The sequence below is a fragment of the Metopolophium dirhodum genome, chromosome 1 (genome assembly GCF_019925205.1).
Source record: "Metopolophium dirhodum isolate CAU chromosome 1, ASM1992520v1, whole genome shotgun sequence".
NCBI classification, from domain to species: Eukaryota; Metazoa; Arthropoda; class Insecta; order Hemiptera; family Aphididae; genus Metopolophium; species Metopolophium dirhodum.
In genome coordinates this window covers 112,325,493-112,352,829 of record NC_083560.1, presented here as the reverse complement: position 1 = coordinate 112,352,829, position 27,337 = coordinate 112,325,493, and the positions used below count along the sequence as shown (strand labels likewise).

At 31.9% G+C, this 27,337-nt stretch overlaps 4 protein-coding genes across 4 annotated transcripts; all 4 read left to right on the top strand.

The window, feature by feature from the left end:
- Positions 1 to 4,223: 4,223 nt before the first annotated feature.
- LOC132950943 (zinc finger MYM-type protein 5-like) lies at positions 4,224 to 4,688 on the top strand. Its single transcript, XM_061022583.1, has one exon. It carries the CDS (start codon positions 4,224 to 4,226, stop codon positions 4,686 to 4,688), a length of 465 nt encoding a protein of 154 aa, XP_060878566.1.
- Positions 4,689 to 9,623: 4,935 nt separating this feature from the next.
- LOC132950936 (uncharacterized) lies at positions 9,624 to 11,197 on the top strand. Its single transcript, XM_061022570.1, has 2 exons — positions 9,624 to 10,415; positions 10,511 to 11,197. The coding sequence occupies exons 1-2, from the start codon at positions 9,624 to 9,626 to the stop codon at positions 11,195 to 11,197; spliced, it is 1,479 nt and encodes a 492-aa protein (XP_060878553.1).
- A 2,807-nt stretch (positions 11,198 to 14,004) lies between these two features.
- LOC132950927 (uncharacterized) lies at positions 14,005 to 16,023 on the top strand. The gene is made up of 3 exons (XM_061022558.1): positions 14,005 to 14,605; positions 14,714 to 15,227; positions 15,807 to 16,023. The coding sequence occupies exons 1-3, from the start codon at positions 14,005 to 14,007 to the stop codon at positions 16,021 to 16,023; spliced, it is 1,332 nt and encodes a 443-aa protein (XP_060878541.1).
- Positions 16,024 to 20,185: 4,162 nt separating this feature from the next.
- Positions 20,186 to 20,806, top strand: LOC132950913 (uncharacterized). The gene has a single exon (XM_061022534.1). The coding sequence runs from the start codon at positions 20,186 to 20,188 to the stop codon at positions 20,804 to 20,806; it is 621 nt and encodes a 206-aa protein (XP_060878517.1).
- The last annotated feature ends 6,531 nt before the right edge of the window (positions 20,807 to 27,337 follow it).

The following is a 27,337-nucleotide window of genomic DNA, read 5'->3' as shown; positions in this document are numbered from 1 at the left end:
ACAGTTTTACAACCAAAAATTACCGTAACATCAATGTAAATAAAACTTAAATTAGCATCAACTACTGCCATTAAAACTATTGAAAAATATTTTTTGTTGTAAAAAAAGAGTGAGCCTGTGTTTTTTGGATTTTTTATACGAATATGTTTCCCATCTACAGCACCAAGACAGTTGGGAAAATTGGTTTTTGTATAAAATGTATTTGATATTTCCAACCAATGTTCAGTAGTTGGTTCAGGCATTTCTTCCTTTTGGAACGTGTTCCATTTTGCAATACAAGTTTCTCGCACTATTTCACCAACAGTACTTTTGCCTATTTTAAATTCAAAATATAACGCAGTAAACGTCATCCCAGTTGATAGATACCTAGTATGAAAATAATTAAATTACATATAGTTATTACAATTACACCTATAATAATAATAATTACTATATTTTAATTATGTAAAATATTTACTTTAATAGGCTCATGTTTCAATATTATATATTACAATATATACTTTGTTTTATATCGTTTAATAATAAAAAAAAATTAACGTGTACTTTTGCACTACATTAACTACTGTAATTCTCAGAATATTTGGAATTTGGAATTTATTCCGTTAATAAAGAATTATTATTATTATAATAGATTGTATTACTATCGTATTGTATAATATAAAATAATTTAAAATTTAACGAAATAAAATTGCCAGTTTATTCATTGTTGAAATATCTAATTTCATCCAAATTTAAACCTGGAATACCATCTATAAAAAATCCAATTTCGGAAAAATGTGCTCTCAAAACGCTCATAAAAAATTAATATGTGACTTTCTGGTTCAAAATAAAAATGGTGAGTAAGTGAGTGTTGCTCTGCTGTAAGTAGGTTACAATAGTGGGTCACTGTAATGAAATGTGTTAAATTTGAATTCAATATCATTGTATAAGAAAAACGATTCTAAGTGAAGACAGTGGTCAGTCAGCCTATGATATAAGGTACTAAGTGTACTAAGTATATATTTTAAGATATTATTGTGAATATAGTAATTTATATATAATATATATACGTGAAACCTTGTTTTAATTTTTCAATCCTATTAGCCATAAAAGTTGAAGATTCCCGTTTTTCCTTAACTTTTTTTCCCCGGCACTTTTGAAAATTACTGGGAATTTTAACATCCCCAACTAGATTCATTTTCCATCGAACAAGATACTGAAGTTGAAAATCGAAACATTATTTTGCCTAATAATCAGGTACACAGACACAAATAAAAGTAAAAAATCACACATCTTTGTAAAATCAATACATTCATCGCTCCGCTCAGAATCTAAAAGCTCATGAGGAATATTAATTAATATAATCTTTATATTAGAAATAAAAAGAATTTTATGAATTTCTAACTACAAAATGTTCACAATTTTGGTGAATTATGAAAAAATTCTAACCTAAAACGCTTACCCATAAAACAATATTCTAACTGTATTTTTGATATGGTATATAAACAACTTATTGAATTTTCAAAGTTTTTGACCGAGAATATATTTTTAACTTTACGTGAATAAAAACACATTTTTGTAAAATTAATATAAATTATACAATTATACAATAATACAATATACATTTATCGATCTCAAATACTTTTAGGGCTACATTTGGACATTCATTAATTATAAATTCATTATATTTTTATTGTTCGTTTTCAATTAATTTGTTTAATTTCAGTTAAAGAACTTTGAGATAAGAAATGGAAGAATATTAAGGATAGTTATAAAAAAGCATAAATGAAGAAAAAAATGCGAGAAGTGGATCTGGGGCACAGAAAAAAAACCATATCGTCACTGATACGGCAACAAGACGTATCTCAATTTTCATGATTTTACAGTAGCAGGCCCGTACTGGCTACCTCTAAGGGGCGCGGGAAAAAATATAATTATAGAGCACCAACTATATTTTTATATATCCACTTCAAATTAAAAAAATTTCTCACTCCCGCAAGAGGCGATTTTGTTAGGTTATGTTTAAATATAAAAATTAAAATAGATAACATCCTTGGATAATAAAAGAAACTGAAAAATTACTTTTAAAATTTGTTGTAACTAGTATATTTGTCAATTTCTTGTATAGTTTGTTTATTTGTTGTTTAAATTGCCACATTTAACAATGGTCCAAGTTTGTTGTGTGTGCTGTAATACCAACAATAATAATAAAAACGTTTCTTTTCATTTGTAAGTATGCATATAGTATAGTAGCCTAGTAATTACTAATTATTGAACAATGCTATGAATGTTTATGATTATTTATTTATTTGTTTATATATATTTAATATATATTTGATATTTACTCTATCTTAATGATAAATAGAATATAAACATAAAAATAAAAAATAATCTAGCCCCGGGGTATCTTGCATTCATATTCAAAATTTGTAGTTTAGAATTTACAAACTGAAAAAATATATAATTATATAAACCACCTTATTAGATTCAAAAAAAGTAGTCTTACTGCTTGCACATTCAGTGAATGTTTACCATGATGGTTAACATATGCTTCTTCATGTTGCGGAGGAGAAAGTATATATATATATATGTATATGTACAATAGCTGTACAATAGCTCCAATTGTAATCATAATTTGGTAATTCAAAAGGATTTTGACTATCTCTTAAAATTCTCCTTTCTAAACGTGTCTTTTATATTATTAGTAAGTAATTAGTAAGTAGGTACCGTACATAATATTTACTTACTTGTATTTCTGGAGATAATCCAGAAGTTCTTCTATGCTGTAATGATGGCCTCAATGTATTAATTATATTTATAACCAATTGTTGGTTTAAACTTTAAACGAAATGAACTCATGAACTTATCATTTGGTAATTCAAAAGGATTTTGACTATCTCTTAAAATTCTCCTTTCTAAACGTATTTCCATTATAAGAACTCTTTCCTCCAAAAAAATCTGTTCCCAAGCCAAATAAACAAGAGCCATACTTAAAAAACAACTTGCACAAACGATTTAAAAACATCCAATATAACAGTATTGTTGAATACTCAAAACTCGATATTTTACAGAATATAATACATTAATTTGATATACATTTTGGCTGATAATAAAACAGATAATAATAATTATGTCATTAACTTTATAACGAGGGGTTCCGGAATGCCGCTTTCGATAACGGCCGTTATTGATTTTATTAACGACAAATTTCGATTACCTATCGAAAACCTAGTTACAGAATTCCTTTTTTTTTTTCAAAATGTCGATAACACACCTTTCGATAGCCTAACGAACCGAAAGTTGTCGATAACAGGTCTTATCGATTTACAGAATCCATCTACTGTAGAGGAATGACGTATAATTATGTATTGTTGAGTTAGAACACACAATATGTGCTGCCACCTATCAAGGAAACTTCTTAAATATTCTAAAATAATAACTAGTTTAGAACATTATATGTATATTACATTTATTACAATATAATCTTTCTCCATATGTAAAATAGGTTGCCTATACTAATATTTAATTGACTTTCAGGGTGGTGATTGTAAATAATAATTTTATAATTCTATTTTTGATAGATTTAAATGGGTCGTAGTAGAGACATCGGGGGGACTTTTGATTCAGGTGCTAAAAAAAAAAACAAAACAAAAAAAAAAAAAAACCAGAAGAATTTTTAAAGAAACAATGTGGTGCTTTAAATAAATTTCCAGGTTTTAATTTGAAATCAACTACCTCTTCAAAGATAATAGTAAAGATGATTTTACTTTTCCACATTTTGAAATTTCTATAAACAACATCAATCCGAGTTTTTCAAATATATCTTCTACTTCAATCTTTTATAGTACGATTGAAAAAGATCAAATTGATAATAGTTTTTTAAATATTAATAATTTGGATAACATAAAAGCGCCAATCATTTCTACTAGCTCCTGTTCTTCATCTGCTCAATCAACTTCAAAAATTAAAATATGTACTCAAGAAAAAGACAACAATTGTTTTAATAATATTGCAGTTTCAATAGCCAATGATGATATCAATAATGATGCTATTTTGTTATCTAAAAACGATAGTGTTCCACCTCTTGTTGTTATTTTAAATAATCCTGCATGTTGGTCACAAAGCATGTCATATACAACTCAAATACAAATTGTTGAGAGAGGTCCAATAAGAATTTTAGATATTGTATTTCCACTCCAAAAAAAAGTGGGAGACAAATTTCAATCGCTCATTATTGCAAAACCATGAGTAATGGTGAAATAGTGGACAGAATGTGGTTAGTTTATTCAAAAACTACAGATCGTGTTTATTGTTTTGTATGCAAACTATTTGAGCCTACTTTAAATACCTCCCTGGAAAATGTTGGTTGTGATGATTGGGGACACCAGTCACATTTATTGAAATGGCACGAAAGAAACAAAAATCATTATATAAATACAACAAAATGGATAGAACTAAAAAATAGACTTTCCTCATATCAAACTATCGACAAAGAGTTTTTAGGTGTTTTCGATAAAGAAAAAAGACATTGGCGTGGGGTTTTGACTAGAATTATTGCAGTTATTAAATATTTTACAAAACATTCTCTGGCTTTTCGTGGAAAATCAGATGTCATTTTTACAAAGAACAGCGGAAACTTTCTTGGACCAGTAATAGGTGAGAACATATCAACAAAATTAAAAACAAAGAAACTCATGATCGCTTCTTAGGCCATCAAATTCAAGACAAGTTGATACAAATTATAGCTGAAAAAATAAAAAAAAACATACTAAGTAAGATTAAACAATTCAAATATTATTCGGTCATAATGGATTTCACGCCCGATATACATCATCAAGAACAAGTTTCAATAGTTATTAGAATAGTTCTTATGAATTCGGAAAATAGTGAGGACATAATATCGATCAAAGAATATTTTTTAACTTTTATCAATGTACACTCAACAACAAATACTTAAAAAATCAACTAGATGAATATGGTTTAAAATTGTCAAATTGTAGAGGGCTAAGTTAAAAAAAAAATATAAATATAAATCAATGAATAATCAATACAATTTAAAATATTCTTACTTAAAAAAATGTATACAAATAAAAGTGACTAAAAAATGTAATAAAGTTTAGTGAATTATTTTTAATTCATTTTTAATCATTTTTTAGAGTTAGTTATATTAATCATTATTATAAATTATTTTTATTAATTTAAATATACATTATTTTATTTTATTATTTTTAGAAATCTTATTTGATCATTTTTATTAATAATTGAGAAAAGCGTGAATTTGCTCTCCCTTTCCTAACCTAGCATAACCTAACATAGGCACTATTTTTTTTATAAGCATTTTAAGTTTGAAACAACAATTCTCATAAATAGTTCATACAGTAGCCAACAAATATAAAAAATAGAATACTGTCTCAAAGAAGTCATTTTATATAAAATTAACTACAATGATGATTTTACAGAGATGCCTAGAAGGCCTAATCAAATTGATATGAAAAATATATGTTCATTTCCTAAGCTATATAAATCACAAAAAAATATTTCATTAGATAAGTGGAACGATTTGCAGAGTTCAACATCCATAATCCCTTATGACTGTCATGGGTTTTATGATGCCTTACCTCATATGAATGAAAGTGTTCGAAAACTAAAAATAAAACAAACCAAGAAAGACTGATAGATATTTGAAGACTGAGTCAATTACTAAAGACTGTTTAGATTTATTGATTTTAAATTTTTGTGATTTATATTATTTTCTTATTGTTATACAAACAACAAAGTATGTTGTTTTTTTATTATAATTTATGGAAAATGCTTGCAAGTTATGTTTATTCTTTTTTTTTTTAAATTTTGAACTTTTGTAATTCATATTTTAATATTTGTTTTTCTTATTATTATACAAAACAACAAAGTATGTTGTTTTTATATTATAATTAATTGAAAAGGCTACAAGTTATGTTTATAATTTTCAGCTTTTTAAAATTCATGTTATATTGTTAATTATGTTATTGTTAAATAAAATAACTGAGTGCAATGTGGTTTTTATTATAATTTATTGAAATGAAACTATAAAGTATGCTTATTCTTTTATTAATTATAATACACGTCAAGTATCTGAAGTGTTGTTATATTATTCAAATCATTTTTATAATTAATAATGTTTACTTAGGAGAGTTTACTTATTTAAGTAATAAAAAATATTATCTATACTATGACTATAAACAATAGTGAGATAGATAAATAATAAAAATAATGTTAATAATATTACATTATTATTAAAACAGCCTATCTCAATATGACTATCCTGTTATAAACTAGCAATTGGATTAATTGCTTAGCTTATAAGTTGCAGGTAGCAAGACCGTTGGTAGAGGATGTCTTAGGTAGGTTGATAAATAATTAGACTTTGTTGAAAAGTTTAAGTTGTATATTTAAAATTGTTCTTCACAAAACACTCTTAGTCCAAATTGAAAAAAATCGTTATACTGTCTCTCGCGAAGGTGCTCGCATGTACGATGGTAAATCACGTCTATTCTACAAGCCGTTTCAGGTATGGTTTTATAGTGCCTCATGCTCTCCTACCATCCCCCTGGTCCATCGATATATCCGTAGACCTCACAGGACGTTATTCAATTTATTATCTATACATTCCCACGCCTGGCTATTCCAAGAATCGTATACCATTATCATATTTACAATATATGCTATACGCCATCCGTTAATATTTAGATACTGTGCATTATTTATATATATATATATATGTTATAAGTAATAACCATATATCATATTCATATAATTATGATGTATGATTATATTTCTTCTGTAGGCTTTTTTAATAGTTGTTCAGAAAATCAGAAATACGTACTACGTTTTAATTAATGTATTTAAATATTAATTATGAGTGCTTGGCCGTCTGGTTACTATTTTCTTAACCTGTTCAGGTGAGATTGTAGGACCTATTGAAATGCGATTCCAAGATCGCATCGCCCTCTCGTTATATTCCCACAGCGTATTTTAAAAGGATTTATGACATTGATTTATATATTTAAATTACTATATGCTTAACTTTATCTAATCTTTTATGTTACCTAATATACCTTAAGGCGAAACGATCACAATAATATAGTATGTATATTATTGGGTTCGTTACAATCCCATAACTACGCGTATCTCATGTAAAACTATAAATTTACATAAAATTTGAATTTTTTGTTTAAAAAAATTGGTTTTGAACTCAAAACGTTTAATTAAACCCTCAAGATATTTAATTTTGGCACTTAAAATCATTTAAAACACGTTTTAGGGCTCTACTGTACTACCGTACCTACTGGTCCACCGGGACACCAGGAATTTTCCCGGTGCGCCCCATAATCAATTAATAAATTAGTGCCCCTCTCCTCTTTTTTTATAATATTATTTTAATATATATTTACTATATGATATAGAGTGTACCTATTTTATATGTGGGTATTATATTATACAAATGTTATGTTTTGTAATTATTATGCATAGGTATTAGTGTATTAGGAACTAGGAAGGTACATATTTATGTAAATAATTGTTTTGTTATCATTTATGACATTATTAACTATAGAACCACAGAGATGACTTGTGAAATTCGAACACCATAATTATTAGCTAAGAAGAATCTTTTAAGTTCATGACCGTAATTGGTGCAAGACGTGTGTGTATGTACATTGATTATTGTTTTTATTTCGGTATTTCTAGAGGACGCCCGTCCCTTATTAGGTAGGTTAAGTCGTTAGGAAGGTAAGCTGCCAAGACATTTGTTGACTTTGCAGTTAAAACAATTGATGAAAAGGAGCTTCGTGATATTGAAATAGAAGAAAAACTTTCGAAGAAACGCAAACGCACTGTTGTTCGTATTAACTTGGTGAATTAACTCGAGATGAAGAAGTTCACACAGAAGAAATTGATCAATTTCGTATAAAAATATTTAATTATATAATGGACACTATTATAAATAGTTTAGATGTACGATTTTTATCTCATCAGATTTTATATACGGATTTAGAATGTTTCGATCCTCAAAGGTTCGATAATATAAGGAAAAATGGTTTATCATCTAATATTCTAATGCATTGGTTAAAATATGTGAATTGTTAGTTGTGTTCAACACAAACATGGGTAGACACCATTTTTTTAATTTGAAGTGGATATATAAAAATATAGTTGGTGCTCTATAATTATATTTTTTCCCGCGCCCCTTAGAGGTAGCCAGTACGGGCCTGCTACTGTAAAATCATGAAAATTGAGATACGTCTTGTTGCCGTATCAGTGACGATATGGTTTTTTTTCTGTGCCCCAGATCCACTTCTCGCATTTTTTTCTTCACTTATCCTTTTTTATAACTATCCTTAATATTCTTCCATTTCTTATCTCAAAGTTCTTTAACTGAAATTAAACAAATTAATTGAAAACGAACAATAAAAATATAATGAATTTATAATTAATAAATGTCCAAATGTAGCCCTAAAAGTATTTGAGATCGATAAATGTATATTGTATTATTGTATAATTGTATAATTTATATTGATTTTACAAAAATGTGTTTTTATTCACGTAAAGTTAAAAATATATTCTCGGTCAAAAACTTTGAAAATTCAATAAGTTGTTTATATACCATATCAAAAATACAGTTAGAATATTGTTTTATGGGTAAGCGTTTTATTTAAATAAAAATTACGTCACATTAATGGTCCTTCGAACCGGATACATCAGTTTTTCATCTAGTTACATCGCTTCGTCACATAAAAATGCATGGTTCTAATTCGCATTAATTACATTCACATAACATGTCCACGTCGGTTTCAATCTCATACATCCACAATGGACCTAAAGGTACTCAAAAATAAAGGCAAACTTATTCTGAAAAAACGTGAGAAGCTGACCGAAGACGTGGTCAGCAAGTACCTATTCAGATGAGGAAGCTCAAATACAGTTGAGCCTATTAAAAGATGCCTTCACTAAATACAATGAGGCTTACGAAGAGAAGTCTGTAGTAGCCAACGATGAGGAAATTGACAAGCTCATTGAAGACCTGGAAACTGTAAGTGACCACTACACAAAGGTAAAGAGTTTACTAATTGGTCGGTTACATGCACGTTCAGCTGCGACAAGCGCTTCTGACAATTGTAAAAGTCAAGCAATTATAATGCCACCGATTAATATACCAATTTTTGAAGGGGAGTTCGATGACTGGTACACATACAAAGACCAATTCATCTCAATCATTCATTCCAATGGTTTTATTGACAACACATGCAAGATGTATTACCTCAAATCAAGTTTGAAAGGGTTAGTATCTCAAGTTATCGAGTCAATGGCATCTATTGGTAACAACTACTTGGAAGCATGGACTCTAGTACTACAAAGGTATGACAATGAACGTCTTATCGTCCAGAGTCATGTCCAACAGTTGTTAACACAGACCATACACCAAACGGAGACCACCGCGGGCCTGAAGTCATTGCTCGACGGTACAAATAAACATCTTAGAGCGCTATCAGTATTGTATCAACCAGTCGATAAGTGGGATGCTATTATCGTTGGTATTGTTGCGACTCGTTTACCCGTAGAAGTTAGAAAAGCTTAGGAAGTTGAGTCTGCTTCTTACCCAGGAATACATGGACACAACTGAAGAAATACATCGAAAATCGATTACAAGCATGTTACAATACAAACCCGATAATGCAAATAATGTTGGTAAGACGAAACAGTTTGTTAGAACCACAGCGCATGTAGCGACTGATAGTCAGACCAACACATTAAATCAGTGTCCAGTGTGCCCCCAGAAACATATAATTTACAAGTACAATACATTCATGACAGCAAAACCAAGTGAGCGATTAAATTTAGCTAAAAGAGCTAAAATATGTTTAAACTGTTTGCGCACAAACCACGGTTCAAATCAATGTACTAATGATAAGACTTGTAAAAGTTGTGGATTAAAACACCATACACTTTTACATCTCAACATGAGTAAGGTCAGTACAACAGAGGGTGAAGATACGTCAAATTGTCAGGGAACAGAACAGTGTTCACAAAGTACAACATCTCATCTAGGAGCATCACACCCGACCACATCCCAGAGCGTCATACTGTCAACAGCATTAGTACGTGTAAGTGGCAAAAATGGCCAAACAGTGTTATGTCGAGCACTACTAGATTCTGGGTCACAATCGCATTTTATAACATCATCATTGACAACAGAACTAGGCATTGACAGAATAAATGCTCAAGTGATCGTCAACGTTATATCCTCAGCAGAGACAACTGTCAGCGAGAAGGCAGAGTTCACGGTGTCATCACGCGTAAACAATAAGGAGTATCAAATTACTGCTTTGGTTGCACCACGTATCACTATTGATCTACCTGTTGGTAAGATAGACACATCAAATTGGCATCAATTACAAGACGTAAACTAGCTGACCCAACGTTCCATCTACCAGGAAAAATTGATATTCTCATAGGCGCTGAACTCTTTTATGATATTGTACAAGATGGTAAATAGTTTGGACCAGAGGGTGCCCCTATACTACAAAATACAAGATTTTATTGGATTGTTACTAGTGGTAACAACGTCACTAAAACTGATCCAACACAGACCACAACCAGTGTAATCACCTGTTGTACCAGTACCACTCATCAGCGACTTGAGAACCAAATTGAAAATTTCTGGAAAATTGAAGAGGTGCCTAGAGTGACAACTATGTCAAAACAAGATCAACTCTGCGAAGACCATTTCCTCAAAACATTTAAACGCAATGAAAGTGGGCGTTACGTTGTACGGTTGCCATTTAAGGAGACGCCGCACTCTGTGAACAATTCATACAACGTTACTGTACGAAGACTCGCACAGGTGGAGAGGTCACTGCTTCGAAATCCATCAGTGTACGACCAGTACCGACAGTTCATGGCTGATTATCTTGAACAGAACCACATGGAGCGCGTACATCCCACGGAAGAGAGGCAGACTATATTCCTACCACATCATTACATCTCACGTCCATCTAGTGTCACTACTAAATTGAGAGTTGTCTTTGATGGATCTGCTATTGTCTGCAATGGGAAGTCACTGAACGACACATTACATCGAGGTCATAAACTACAGCGTGACATAGTTAGAGTTATCACCAGATTCCGTATGCACAGATATGTTTACACTGCTGACATACGTCAGATGTTTCGGCAGATTTAGATACACCCTGATGACCAGTGTTATCAATGTATTGTGTGGCGAAATCACCCATCAGAACCAATACAAATGTACAAATTGAAAACGGTGACTTATGGGTTGATAACTTCACCATTTCATGCTTTACGCACACTATCTCAACTTGCTGTTGATGAACAAGCCAATTATCCTGAAGGATCCACAATACTCCAGAACGACTTCTACGTCGATGAAGTCATGTCAGGCTGTAATAACGTCAATGATGCCAAGGTTCAAATACAGCAGTTGAACGATCTACTTCAACGGGCAAGGGGTTGTTTGTTCGAAAATTATGTGTACGAATGAATATGCACGAATGAAAAGTGTCCGAATTTTATATTTTAGAAAATTTAAATGGTCGAATATTATGTGTGAATAAGTGTGTCTGAATTAAAAGTGTTCGAATGTTATCTGTTAGAAAGTTTAAATGTTCGAATATTATTTTTATTGTGGTATCAACAAATTATTTATTATTATTATTATTATTAATCTTAACTATACAATTAAATATGAAATTATATTATCTAAAAAAAAAAATGTTTTAAAAAGATAAATTATAAGCAATTCCCCTTAAAAATCCTAAAATATTAAAATCAGCATTGTCAGCATTATTTTTACAGCTTAGAACAAGATTTTTAATACGTTCTTCTCGTTGTTGTTTGGACTCTTTGAACTTTTTTGGAAACCTGTTTTGAATCAACTGTTCGATCGAACTTTCTGTCTCGTTCTGAATGTGCTGAAATTGGGTAATCAGTTTATATACACCTGGCTTCCTGGATGTTAACCTATAAATAAATATAACATTGAGAAAAATATTTGGAATACCAAACAATTATAGTATTTTACTTATTCAGGCGACTGTGCCATGATTCAACAATGTTAGTTGTTCGTGGCAATTCAACCTCCACACGTGCAGCAACTGACCATAACTCTGAAGAAAACATCGGAGGTTTTCGGGTTCGTCCACGCAATCTCATGAATGGTTTTCCAATATAAGTTGATTCAAAGTATTCAAACAGTTTTTGTTCACGATCGTCATTTGAAAATAATGGTTTAATTTTTTCCCAACCTTCGATGACCTTGGATAGTTAAAAATAAAAATAATTACTTAGTATCCGATATAATATAAGTATAAAAACATAAATGATAAGTTAATACCTTTGTTATAGGGAGAAATGCCAATGCTGGAAGATGGCGACAAAGTAGATTGAAATTGAAATCTTCGATGTATTTCGTTGCCAAACCTTCTTTTTGAATATGTCGGTATATATTTTGTGAGAAATGAAAAAAACAAGCCGAGTGAAAAGCTGATGGAAATACATCGTTTATTGCATTAATGGCTGCTTTTTCAAAGTCTGTTATAATTTCTAAATTAGAATTTCTTGTTAAATTTATATCATTTTCTAAAGCAAAATTATTTAATTCTAAAAACATTGTTCTGTACGCATTTTCTGTTTGCTTGACCATTAAACTAAAAACTAATGGTACACAAATAGTCCCATTTCCTTTTTTAATATTTCCATGTATCGTGTAAATTTGTTTAAAAAGTCCAGGGCAAGACTTGAAAGTTCCATCAGCCAACCAAAATTGAGACTCACTTAAATATCGTAAGTTTTCGATGGTAGATAATATAATAATTTTATCTGTGTCACTACCAATATCTTTAATATAAAATTCTTGTCCAGATAATGTTTTTCTCAACTCTGGCGGTAAGTTTAAATCTCTCAAAGAGCACGGTTCTGTTAATTTTCCTTTTCTTTGTCTCTTAATTAGTAGTTTTGACATATTTTTAGTTATTTGAGATGAAATAATTAAAGGCGTACCGGATATTTGTTCTTGATAAATTTTATGTGGATCTTTGTGATCTTTTGCAGCTTTTTTGATATTTTCTTTAATTTTTTTACATTCAGTTTTGATTGGATCAGGACCGTGAGAGTGCTCTTTTAATACACAAGAGTTATCTTTTATGTGTTCATTGTTTACAACAATAGTTCTAAAAGTCACGCCACATTTTTTGGAACATATCCAATAATATACTTCGGTGTTATCTCGTTTTCGCGTATTTTGTTTATTTAACAAAAACTCATAATTATTGACATTTAGCATAACTTTATTGTGTATTGTCGTAACACATTCAATAACACAAGACATTTCGACAGTCGACTAACAAACACTATAGGTAGGTACACTTAGTTACACGGTTTCTCGCACACTGATTAACGGATGCCAAATTGTTGGTCTCGGTATCAAAGGCACCGCATAATATAGGTACAATGTTCACTGCACACAATGCTCCGATACGAATAAAATGTAATCTCGATTATCCGATATCGTTGTAGTCATTGGAGTGATGACTACACACTTCTATACATATATACATTTAATATGGCTGGTTTATCGCGCGATTGTAAAAGTATAATATCTATTATCTGGCTTTTTAACAAATTATTAGGTGAATTATATCTGTGACTATGAACGATATTCGTATGATACTCGTTATTATGTTCAAATAGGAAAATATAACATTCGTGCATAATACTATTCGAACACAAGTCCATTCGAACAGATTTGTTCAAACACTCGATTCGAACACATACATTCGTACATAATACTATTCAAACACATTTCCATTCGAACAGATTTGTTCGAACACTCTTCATTCGAAAACAATTCATTCGAACACTCGACTAGTTCCCACTTCAACGTGGTGGATTTGAGTTAAGGAAATGGGCCAGTAATACACCCACACTCTTGGAAAACATTCCAGCCGAGCATCAACTGTTCAGATTTCTATGCCTGATCAACATAATGTATCTGTGTTGGGCATTTTGTGGAACACCACAAGAGATACGTTTTCATTTAAAGTAGGTTCTACACCACATTTGGAACGCATTTCTAAACGTGAATTATTAGGAGAAATTGCACGCACCTATGACCCATGTGGATGGCTGGCACCACTGATTATAGTTGCTAAGATCCTCATGCAACGACTTTGGCAGACAGGCACCAAGTGGGATGACCCTGTGTCAAAAGAACTTCTTGAACATTGGATTACTCATCGAACATCGTACAACCATCTACAGCAATTTGAAATTATACGTTATGTTGGCAACATAATGGACAATCAACAAGGTTGTATTCTACATGGTTTTTCAGACAGCTCAGAAAGTGCCTATGCGGCAGCTATCTACATTATCTCAAATAACACCGGACATTTATTGGCATCCAATACTCGTGTCGCCCCGCTGAAAAAAGTCACAATACCGAGGTTGGAATTATGTGGCGCTACACTTCTAGCACAGTTGATGCATTCACTAATGGAGTCACTTCAACTGCAAGTCGATGCAGTAACAATGTGGACGGATTCCACCGTCACATTGCAGTGGATACAAAGTGATGCCCATAAATGGACCACCTTTGTATCAAACCAAGTAAGTCAAATACAGTCACTAGTTCCAGCAGCTGAGTAGAGACATGTACGTTCCGCTGACAACCCTGCAGACCTGGCTTCCAGAGGTGCTTCAGGTGATCAGTTCATAAATAACCATCTGTGGTGGCATGGACCTGATTGGCTTTCTGACCAAAACCAATGGCCAGACATCAAATTGAAAACTACATCAGTGTCAGATACAAATGAAGAACTTCGACATCAACCTACCGTTTCTGTATCACTGTTAAGCAACATTGAACCAACGGGGAAAGACTTATTGACCAAATGTTCAAATTATGAACGCCTCAATCGCATTGGTGCATACATCTATCGGTTCTGTCACAATTGTAGAAATTCAAAGCGATTGTCAGAACATATTACTGTCCAAAAATACAATCAAGGTGTATATTTTTGGATCCGCATCACACAGCACTCTGTATTCAGCGATGAAGTGAAACGACTCAAATCACTCAAACCAATTGCAAAGAATAGTGTATTAGCCAGCCTTGATACATTCATTGATGATACAGGTTTGTTACGCGTTGGTGGAAGACTTAGGCATGCAGAAATCTCTTATGGTCAAAAGTATCTGTTGAAATATACAATTAATATTAGTATTCAAACCATGTAAACACACGTGCGTGTACAATGTCGTTTTCTAATAGATACTTATGCAGCTACGGTATAGCTGTGTAACACCTTTACTATCGCTTTCTATATTATATACGGATAGGGGATGGCCTCGATTGTTCATATAAATAGGGCCTTTGATGTATGTAATAATCACTTGCACAGACGCTGTCATACCGAGTGTACGTGGTGTGTGCGTATAGTCACAGTTTAATTGTCCAGTTGTACGTTATTATATATTATACTTATACATAATCATATTGTCGTGTTATTACTTATTATATTAATGCTAACATCATTAGTCCGTCAAGCTCCACTTTCAACAGGTTATGGGCCCAGGACAATAGCCCAGGACAATAGCCCAGGACATTAGCCCAGTCAATAACCAAGACATACAGTCTAGTGGATTCGTGATCGAAGTATTTTTATATCTGTATTAACGCAGAAAACTACAACCAGTCGGAGATATCCTGGATTTCGGAAAACGGCGGAACAGTGTACATAGGTAAAGTTTTGTTATAAATTGTTATACAGGAAAGTATACGGGAAATCATCGGTCATGGAAGACACGGTGAAGATAACAAAATTATGTGCGGAAAACTGGTCGTTATGGAAGTTCCAGATGAAGGTCATTTTAAATGCCTTGGAAGTAGGTGAGATAGTTTCAGGTGAATGGACGAAACCAAGTCTACCTATAAAGAAGTCGGCAGGAGAAACCGACGAGGATGCCAAAGCACGTTGGCAAAGGTAGACAAACGCTTGGCAAAAAGCGGACGGTAAATGTCAGAAAATAATAGTTACCTCAGTGGACGATGGTCCATTACAATATTTGATTAACTGTGAGACTGCATTGGAAATGTGGGAGAAACTGCTGAGTATTTACGAGCAGAAGTCTGAGGCAAGTATACATTTGCTTCAACAACAATTTTTCAGTTATTCAAAGGAGTCGACAGATGACTTGTCGACGCATATTTCTAAATTGGTCAATTTAGGAAGGAAACTGAGAGTAGCGGGTGAACCAGTTACGGATAACATGGTTATGACAAAAATACTAATGACATTACCAAAAGAATATAATCATTTTTACAGTGCTTGGGATTCAGTCCCAACGGGAAGTAAAAATATAAATAATTTAACTAGTCGGTTGTTGATTGAAGAATCACGGGTTATCCAGATCAAAGGTGAAGTTGGTGAACAAGAGAAATCGAGTGCATTTCCAGCCAAATTTCAAAACAGATCCGATGGAAAAAACGGCAGTTATGGTAAAGGTAAAAAGCAATTTACTAATAAAAGTAATGTTAAATGTTATTACTGTGGTAAAATTGGTCATTATAAAAGAAACTGTAAGAATTTTCTAAGTAGTATGAAAGGTGGGAAAACCGGTACTACAGGTACAAATTTAAATGCATTTGTAAGCGAGTCAAGGATAAATGAAACTACAACAGATACGTGGGTTTTAGACTCAGGCGCGTCGGATCATATGAGCGCGAACCTAGAATGGTTTACAAGTTATGAACCATTGAAATATACACAACAGGTAACAATAGGTGACGGAACAAATCTGTACGCAACAGGAAAAGGTAATATTAATATATTATCATACGTGAACGGTAATTGGAATAAAAATTACTTGGCAAATGTATTGCACGTGCCGGGATTAAAATTTAATTTATTCTCGTGCGGGTCAGCGTTAGACAAAGGTTTAGAACTAACGTCAGACAATAAAACGTGTGTGTTCAAAAAAAATGGGATTCCTGTATGCATAGGCACAAGATGCGGTAGGTTGTTTGAATTACAGATCAAAGTCGAAACACCGTCGAAAGCTGAATGTTATGCGAACATTGCAGTAGAAAAACGATTAGAAGTATGGCATAAGCGTTTAGCTCATCAGAATATTCAATACGTGAGGAATTGTTTGGCAAAACATAATATTGATTATTCAGCCAAGGACGATCAATTTGTATGCAGCGACTGCATAATCGGGAAACAACACCGTCAATCGTTCAGTAAAAGTGAGACCGAATATTTTAACGTCGGCGATTTAATACATGCAGATTTATGTGGACCGATGCAGAGGGACTCTATCGGTATGTCAAAATATTTTTTATTATTTAGAGATGACTACTCACGTTACAGAACGGTATATTTTATTAAAAATAAATATGAAGTAAAAAATATTATGGAAACATTTATAAAAAGTGTTAAAACAGAAACAGGATCTAAGGTCAAAATATTAAGGACTGATAATGGGTTAGAATTTGTAAACAAGGATATTACAGGTATTCTACAGAAATATGGCATACGACACCAAACTACGGTAGCATATACGCCGGAACAGAACGGGAAAGTCGAGCGTGATAACAGAACAATCGTAGAAGCTGCCAGGACAATGATATGTGCGAAAAATCTTGACGTATCATTATGGGCAGAAGCTGTGAACACAGCCGTTTATACACTTAATCTAACCGGGACGAGTTCACAGAATGGTAAGCCACCTTACGAGTTATATTATAAAGTCGTGCCAGATATTAAACATTTACGAGTTTTTGGTACTGCGGTATATACACACATACCAAAGCAAAAACGTCAGAAATGGGATCCAAAAAGTGAAAAAGGAATATTTGTTGGCTATTCGAACAGCACGAAAGGTTATCGTGTATGGTATTCGAAAACAAATAAAATATCCGTGTGCAGAGACATTATATTCGAAGACGAATGTAATAATTATGAAAATGTAATTGCTGACACAATAGAGTTTACAGACACTCAAATTAATTCAACGGGCGTGCGTGAGAAGGACGAAAACATAGTCGATGATAGAAATGTTATGGTTCTACGTGACAGGAATACACTTAAGAAGCCGGACAGGTATAATGTTCAGACTTTTATTGCTAACTGTGTCAGTCCATTGAATTATGATGAGGCAATTACTGGGTCAAACAAAAATGAATGGAATAATGCTATGAACGACGAAATTAATTCATTACACGAAAATCAGACTTGGACTCTAGTCGATTTGCCACAGGATAAAGTTGCATTACGAAATGCATGGGTGTTCAAAACAAAATATAAAACTGACGGTAGTATAGATAAATTTAAGGCCAGATTGGTCATTAAGGGTTGTTCACAGAAATATGGTATAGATTACCATGAAACATTTTCGCCAGTGGTCAGATACGAATCAATTAGGGCGATATTCGCAGTAGCAGCTGTGGAAAAATTAATACTACGACAATTCGACATCAAGACAGCATTTCTGTACGGAGAACTACAGGAAGAAATATACATGGTACAACCACCAGGATACGAAGATGGATCGAATAAAGTATGTAAGCTTCAGCGTAGTTTATATGGCTTAAAACAAAGTCCAAGATGTTGGAATATACGTTTTAAGAATTTTTTGAATGCATTTGGTTTACAATATACCGAAGCGGATGCATGTGTATTCAAAGCTGATAACAGCCAAATTATTCTTGCAATATTTGTTGACGATGGTTTAATCGCGGCAGATAATGAAGATATTATAGAGAAACTTTTAACAAACTTGGAGAAAGAGTTTGAGGTTAAAAAGGGAAACTTAGAATATTTTCTAGGTATGCAGGTAAACTTAATGAAAAATGGTTCATTATTTGTGCATCAGACAAATTATGCATGTAGCATAATTAATAAATTTAATATGCTGGACGCCAAAGAACTTTCAATTCCGATAGACAAATCACATACTATTGAACAAAAGGAAGAATCGGAGATATTAAGTGAAGAAATACCTTATAGGCAGGCAGTAGGTAGCTTACTGTTTTTATCACAGGTAACGAGACCAGATATAGCATATGCAGTAAACTTTGCTAGTCGTTACTTAGCAAAACCAACTAAAGCTCATTGGAACTTGGTAAAACGGATTATACGATATGTCAAACGAACATTTAATTATGGCTTGTATTTTAATCACAATACACAACTGTCATTAGAAATATTTAGCGATGCAGATTACGCAGGTGACGTTCAGACACGACGTTCAACGTCAGGATTTCTATTCAGATACGGGTCAAGCATAATTTCATGGACATCGCAGAGACAACATTGTGTGTCATTGTCATCGACAGAGGCTGAATATATTTCGGCCAGTGAATCTGTAAAAGGGATCATGTGGATTACGCGGTTGATAATAAGCTTATCAAAAACAGGTGATAAACAACCGACATTATTCGTTAATAATCAGAGTGCTATTCGTTTAGTTAAAAATCCGGAGTTTCATAAGAGGACAAAACACATAGACGTACGATATCATTTCATACGGGAGAAATACGAAGAAGGACAATTTCAACTACAGTACATTGGAACAGAGGACCAGATTGCGGACATTCTAACCAAGCCTTTGGTTAAGGAACGATTCGAGAAGTTGCGGTCAGCTGTAGGAGTGACTACAATTAAAGAAATTATTAATTGAGGGAGGGTGTTGAAATATACAATTAATATTAGTATTCAAACCATGTAAACACACGTGCGTGTACAATGTCGTTTTCTAATAGATACTTATGCAGCTACGGTATAGCTGTGTAACACCTTTACTATCGCTTTCTATATTATATACGGATAGGGGATGGCCTCGATTGTTCATATAAATAGGGCCTTTGATGTATGTAATAATCACTTGCACAGACGCTGTCATACCGAGTGTACGTGGTGTGTGCGTATAGTCACAGTTTAATTGTCCAGTTGTACGTTATTATATATTATACTTATACATAATCATATTGTCGTGTTATTACTTATTATATTAATGCTAACATCATTAGTCCGTCAAGCTCCACTTTCAACAGTATCCAATATTGTTACCTAAAAATCATATATACACTTATTTAATCATAAAACAGGTTCACTTGTACTACTTACATGCTAGTCTAGAAGTCACCATGTCAGTGATTAGACAAAAATATTGGGTGATTCACTGTCGCAGTACGATCAAAAGGGTCATACATAGCTGCTTACCATGTGTACGTTCCCACAAAGAACTATGTCAACAAGTGATGGCTGATCTCCCTGCTGCCCGTGTCACCATGGCTCCTGTCTTCGCACGAGTTGGAGTTGATTTTGCTGGGCCAATAACAACCAAACCTGTTGGGATCCGTACACGCATAGTAACAAAATCATACCTGGCACTGTTTGTGTGTATGACTACAAAATCAATAGACTTGGAAGTGGTAAGTGATCTCACCACTGAAGGGTTTATAGCAACTCTAAAACGTTTTGTTAGTCGTCGTGGATGTCCATCTGATATATATTCTGATAACGGCACAAACTTTGTGGGAGCCAACAACAAATTAAAATCTTTATATCACTGTCTCTCCCAGAGTGAATTTCAAAAATCAATAAACACACATTGTGTTTCTGTTAACATTAAGTGGCATTTTAATCCACCAGCATCGCCACATCATGGTGGTTTATGGGAAGCAAACATAAAGAGCGCAAAGATAATTCTATACAAAAATATGGGGAACGATGTGCTGTCAAATCGAGGCTATCTTAAACAGTAGGCCCCTGTGCGCACTTGACGATGGTACTGTATTGACTACTGGCCATTTCATTATTGGCCGTCCTTTGTTAGCTGTTCCCGAAGACAACATATTGTGTTCCACTGTTAACCACAGAAAACGTTGGAACATTATTCAAAAAATTACCCAGACTTACTGGAAGCAGTGGTCTAATACTTATCTGAATAATCTGCAACAACGTTCAAAATGGCGCTAACCTCAAAACAATTTGGCTGTCGGTGATCTAGTCATACTCCGTGAAACTGGGACATCTTCCACTCAATGGCCAATGGCACGCATCGTAGAGGTATTCTCCAGTCCTGCTGACAATCATGTACGAGTTGTTCGCATCCGCACTTCAAAGACTGAACTCATACGTCCTATTACCAAATTAGTCAAACTTCCTATCGAACACTGAGCTCCTACACTTATGTTAATAAATTCATTGTTATGTATAATTATTAATTTGTTAATTTCAAGGTGGGCAATGTCTTGTAAAATACTAAAATGTTATCTTGTTATCACAGTTAATGTAATTTGTTATCGTCATACTATCATTTGTATCAATTTGTAAACTGCCGTGACTACGACCGTGGTTATGTTCTTTATATACTTTACGGTTATGTTTTATGTAATACGTTATACGTTTGATGATTTTTAATAAGAATATACAGTCTACTCTAAACAACTAAAACATCATGGCTTGATTACATTCAAATAAAAAATTACGTCACAAATAACAAAGAATTAATAAGGCAATTAATGAATTTATTGTTCATTAAAAAAATTGTAGGCATTTATCAAGTTAATTTTTTTATTATTTTATTTTTAATGTGATCTGGTTCACGTATATCGCTTATTAATAACCGTTTTCCATATAGCGGCATTACCAACTCCGGAAGTAAACATTCAGTGTAAAATCTAAAAAACAACAAAATTAATCGTTATTTACAATTATTACCGTCTTATTAAAATGAGTAATCCATTTCCTTACAGATTTAACTGTTTGATCATTTTAGTCGACCAAAATGCATTATCATAATTAATATTTATAATATGATTCCAGTTTTCTGTGAATATAAAAAAATAACATTTTGTTCTCTCTGTTATAAGCAGTTGACCTTGCACTTGATAATAGTAGTCACTATTTCTTTTTTTTTTTTCAATAGTATAAAATATTTGATCTAAAACAAATTTTTAACATAAAAATATACAAATATTTAGCATTTTTTTTATAATTTGATATACAATGATTATGACTTATTGATTATTAGTATTATTTATAATCAGTGGTGACCGTAGTGGGAGAGGGGTTGAATCCTACAGCGTATAGCTACTGCCTACTGGTATAGCCGTACTGGTATAGCAAGGTATAGCCGTATAGGTATAGCAAGGTATAGCCGTATAGGTATAATATTAAATAGTATAATATTAATAAAAATATATCTTACTTTTCCATTGTTTATTGCATCTTCTATACTTAAATTATCTTTAGCTGAAAAAGGGCATTTTATTTCAATAATAAAACTATCTTCGATAAAACAATGTAAAAATTATTTGACAAGATAATGATTTTACAACAAAAATATAAGCATTAAACGTATACCTAAAATACAAGACTTTGAAGTTTATCCTTGTTGTAGTTAAAACTTAAAATAATAACATTTTACCTGGACTAGCAGTTAGGTAACTTCAACGTCTATGCAAAGTCTTACAGATTTTATTTTTAAATTAAACAGCTCTTCAAATTTAACTTTAGCTCAGGCGCGCACCCAGAATTTTTGCTTGGGGGGGGGGGGGGGGGGGCTTAATAATTTTTCTTTTTCCCTTACACACAAGTAAACAATTAAAACTAATTTTTAAATAACCACTTTTGTTTATTATTATCATATGTTATATTATTATGTATTTAATATTTATATAATTATATTTATAACTAAATATTATGACAAATGAATTTAAAATTTAAGTTTCCTTGGTCCCTTTTCAGAAAGAATTTTTAATACTTCGGATTCTTTAATTTGTATTTCTCGATGTATGTGGAGATTTGCCAGACCATTTAAACGTGACTGTCCCATTATGTTCCGGAGATAGGTTTTAATTCGCCGTAGTGTGGAAAACGACCTCTCAGCCGTACTTGTACTTACTGGTAACGTTGCAAATATTTTCAAAAGTATAAATACTGATTCAAATATTTTAATATCACATAAATGTTAACCATCAATTGCGTTTAGTGGTAAAGTATAACCACAGTTTTTAAATTTTTCATACCACAATTCGAATTCGCCCTTAGTGACAGAAAAACTAATTTGTTGCATATCATTTTCGTAAAAGTCAAAAAGATTTTTAAAATCTTGAAATTTGTTCATCTGTTGGATTACGTCCGGTAGGTAAAAGACATTTATAACTTGTTAGGAGTTTTTTTTGTTTTAAAAATCGATCAGAAAGATGCAGCCCCATCGTAGCCTTGTCCGCGTAAATAATTTATATTAATACCACATGAATTCAATGTTGTTAAAAGTACATCTGCTAAATTTTGACCCGAAGTTGATTCTACTGGTACAAATTTAAAAAAATTTTCAACTATTTTAAAATTGTTTACATCGGTTGATTCAATATATCTTATACACAATGCGAATTGTTCAATAGAGGAAATATCAGACGTTTCGTCAGCGAGTATACTAAAACATTTAGCGTTGTTAATTTTAGTTACAAGTTTTGTTAAAATTACTTCATCATCGCAAGCATCTATTATTTGGTTTTGAATATTCCAATTAATATACGTTGAATTTTTTCCGCAAGTCATTAAATGTTGTTTTAAATTTGTGTCTCCTGAATCAATTCGTGCCCTAAGTAACGCTCGAAAATTACCTTCGTTGCATTCGGGCTCTTGATCTATATTAAACGAACTAATCTCGATGTGCCCTAAGTGGTAGTCATTGTCGTCCACACAAAATAATTGTTTTTATTATCGATTTAAGTTTTTCTTGATTCTCTAAAGTCTGTTGATGATGAAATTTGTCAATTTGTTTATCAACCGATAATATTTTTCCTAACATGACAACCATAAAATGGTCAGCTTTTAAATTAGCTTCATTATGATAATTTAAACTTGTTTTTCGAATTTTTCTAAGCCTTTTTTCCAATTATTGTACCCCTTTTTAACAAATGTATGAAGTGATCGGTTTGAACTATAATCAGCCTCAGAAGGTGAAAATAATACGCAAAATTTACAAAAAGCACTATCTTCAATTTTTGAATATGTTAACCATTTGTATTTAGTTAACCATAGTATATTAAATTTTCTTTTTTGATTGCCAATTTGTTGATTAGGAAAATTATAGTTATTATCTGGGACCCACACATTTTGTAAAACTTGAATTTTTTGTTTATCGTCGACTTTTTTATTTACAAATAATGATATATCGAAAGAAGACAAATTTTCATAATTACCAACAATATCAGATGTTGACTGTGACGGTGAAGCAAAAAGTTTTTCGTTCGGTTATTAAGCGGTTCATTGATAGTTGAAATTTTTGGTTTGATACTAACATACTTAAGAAGAGTACTACTAGTACCAACTTCAGGTTTCTTTCGTTTTCGACTCATTTTAACTCAGCTTTTTTTTTACTCATACGCACATTCGACACAGGCACACAGCTATCACAAAGAAAAAATCGAACAGACTGAATTATCTAAAAGTTAATCTAAATAAGAATTATCTTGTCTGCCACAGACAGTCGAAAGTCATAATTATCATTGTTATCGTAGTTACAATCAAAGTCGACCATACGTAATCGTTATAGTTGGTATCTATAAATCTAAAAATAATTTTCAACGAAATAAAAATCGACGATAGCTACCATAGAGTATATTGATTGTCACAAATCTTATACTGTAGTATTGAACTATTATGTATATATTATATGTGTATCTAACATAATAACAAAATTTTAAAATAAAACATTATCATTTATCATTGTTATACTATATTTTCTACAATAATGTGTAATTTAATGAAAAATTAAGCCCCAAAGCCCCCCCCCCCCCCTTGGGTACGCCACTGCTTTAGCTACAGCCTCCATGACTCTACCATATTCGATGGCTTTAATTGTATGATTGGTCTGTCCGTATAATAATTCATGAACGGTATTTTTGCATGAAGTATATCGACGCATTTTACATATTTTTCCAAATTTGGAAGCAGTTAATCGTTTTCTCCTTTCTATGTACCAAAGTTGCGATTTTGCTTGGTCTCTCGTATTTTTCTCTAATTGCTCTATTATTGACCGTCTACATATTTTTAATAGTTTTTGGAAACAAATGCCATCGTGGAAGGAAAAACAAATTTTTGTTTTGTCATTAGTAGATAAAATAATTCCTAAACAAAGAACTTCATTAAGTGTGACATCCCGTAGAAATGGAACCTTTATTTATTATTTAAAAGTAGGAAATAACAAATTATGTGTATGTCGTGGTATGTTTTTAAGTACTCTAGGCCTTAAAGAGTCAACTTTGAGATACTGGTTAGAAACCAAAACACCCTTTGGAAACAATTTATCAGAAAGTTTTACAAAAGAAAAAGAGTGTGACACTGAAGAAGAAAATAATATGGAATGTCAATTGGAGGGTGAACAATTATTTAGAGATGGACATAAAACAGGAAATTCAATACGAGCAAAAGTGCATAAAACTGATTACTTGAATAATTTTTTTAATAAGTTTCCAAAACTCCCTTCACACTACTGTAGGCAATCTAGTAGGAAGTTATACTTACAAACTGATATTATTTCAATTACACAGCTATACAATATTTACAATGTTGCATGTAAAGAAGATAGTGAAGAACCCTTAAGCAGGAGATCATTTGATAAAAGTTTCTATAGCAAAAATCTATCAATATTTTCCCCAAAAAAGGACCAGTGTGATACATGTTGCCAATTCAAAGTAAACAATTTATCACAAGCAGATTATCAAAAACATATTGCAAAAAAAAATCAAGCCAGAGACCAAAAAGCTAATGATAAAATGAATTCTGAAGCTGGTGAATGTCATGTATTTACATGCGACCTAATGGCTGTTCAGCTTCTTCCATACTGTCAAGCAAGCTCTATTTATTATAAAATGAAATTAGCTGTCCATAACTATACTATTTACAATCTAGGAACCCATGAAGCTATTTGTTATTGGTTTGACGAAACACAGTGTGAACTTGTAGCATCAACTTTTGCAACTTGTCTAATAGATACAATTGAAAAAACTATAAAAAAGTCTTTTAAACCTGTAATAGTTTACTCAGATGGTTGTACAGCACAAAATAGAAATAGCATACTTTCAAATGCATTACTGCATCTTAGTGTCAAATATCAATTGAGTATAACCCAAAAGTTTTTGGAAAAAGGTCACACTCAAATGGAGTGTGACAGTGTTCACAGTGTCATAGAACGCAAATTAAAAAAAACAGATTGTTATCTACCTAGCCAATTGTCTCAAATAACATTACAATCCAGACAACATCCTTTCCCATATAAATCTGAAGTATTAACTTACTCATTTTTTTTAGATTACAGTGATAAAAAATTTATGTTTTATGAATCTATTCGTCCAGGAAGAGTGACTTCAGATGCAACTGTAACCGACCTCAGAGTACTTAAATACTGCCCTAATGGTATTATTTTTTATAAAATTAATTTTGAAGATGATTTTAAAGAGTTGCCAAGAAGACCTAAGAACATTAGTGAGGATAACATCAATAAATTTCCTAAGCTGTACCAAACTCAAAAAAAAATAACTTTGGACAAATGGAATGATTTGCAAAGCTTAAAAAGTATTATACCTTACGACTGTCACTCATTTTATGACAGTTTGCCTCATATGGAAACAAGTATAAGAAAAGAAAAAAGCAAAAGAAAAAAATTTTAAATAGTTAATAAGTTTTTGATATCATTTTATACTTTAATGTTGTTAATTGTTTTTTGTTTGATATTTATAAATTGGTAATATTTTATTTTGTTAGTTATAACTAGTGCTGTAACTAGGTATTTTATTTTTCTGTTTTTCTTATATATTTAACTAATCTGTTATGAAATCTATGTTCCTCTTAATATTATTATGTTTTGTTTATGTTATAACAAGGTGTGACTTATATTTTATTTAGATTAAACTATTTTATATTTTTATCTTCATGTACCTATAGTAAGGAATTATTCTGTTTTGGTAACTATACTTTTAAAAAATATTAATAATGTTTGTGTCATAACTTTATTTACTGTTGTTAAGGTGTTTTTTTTGATTTTATACCTACTAAGTTGAAAGAACAAAATAAAAAAGAACTACAAAGTGATTTTTAATATTTTATTTTTTAGTCCTGATAACAGTCAAAATAAAAATTATTAAGATAATAACATAATAATTTATTACATCCCAACTATATCATACTATAATAATATTTATTAAAGTATGTTAAAATATTATGGTTTATTACCAGTGAAGTAAAAACGCCTATCTCAGATTCATCAGTGTCAAACAAAGCGT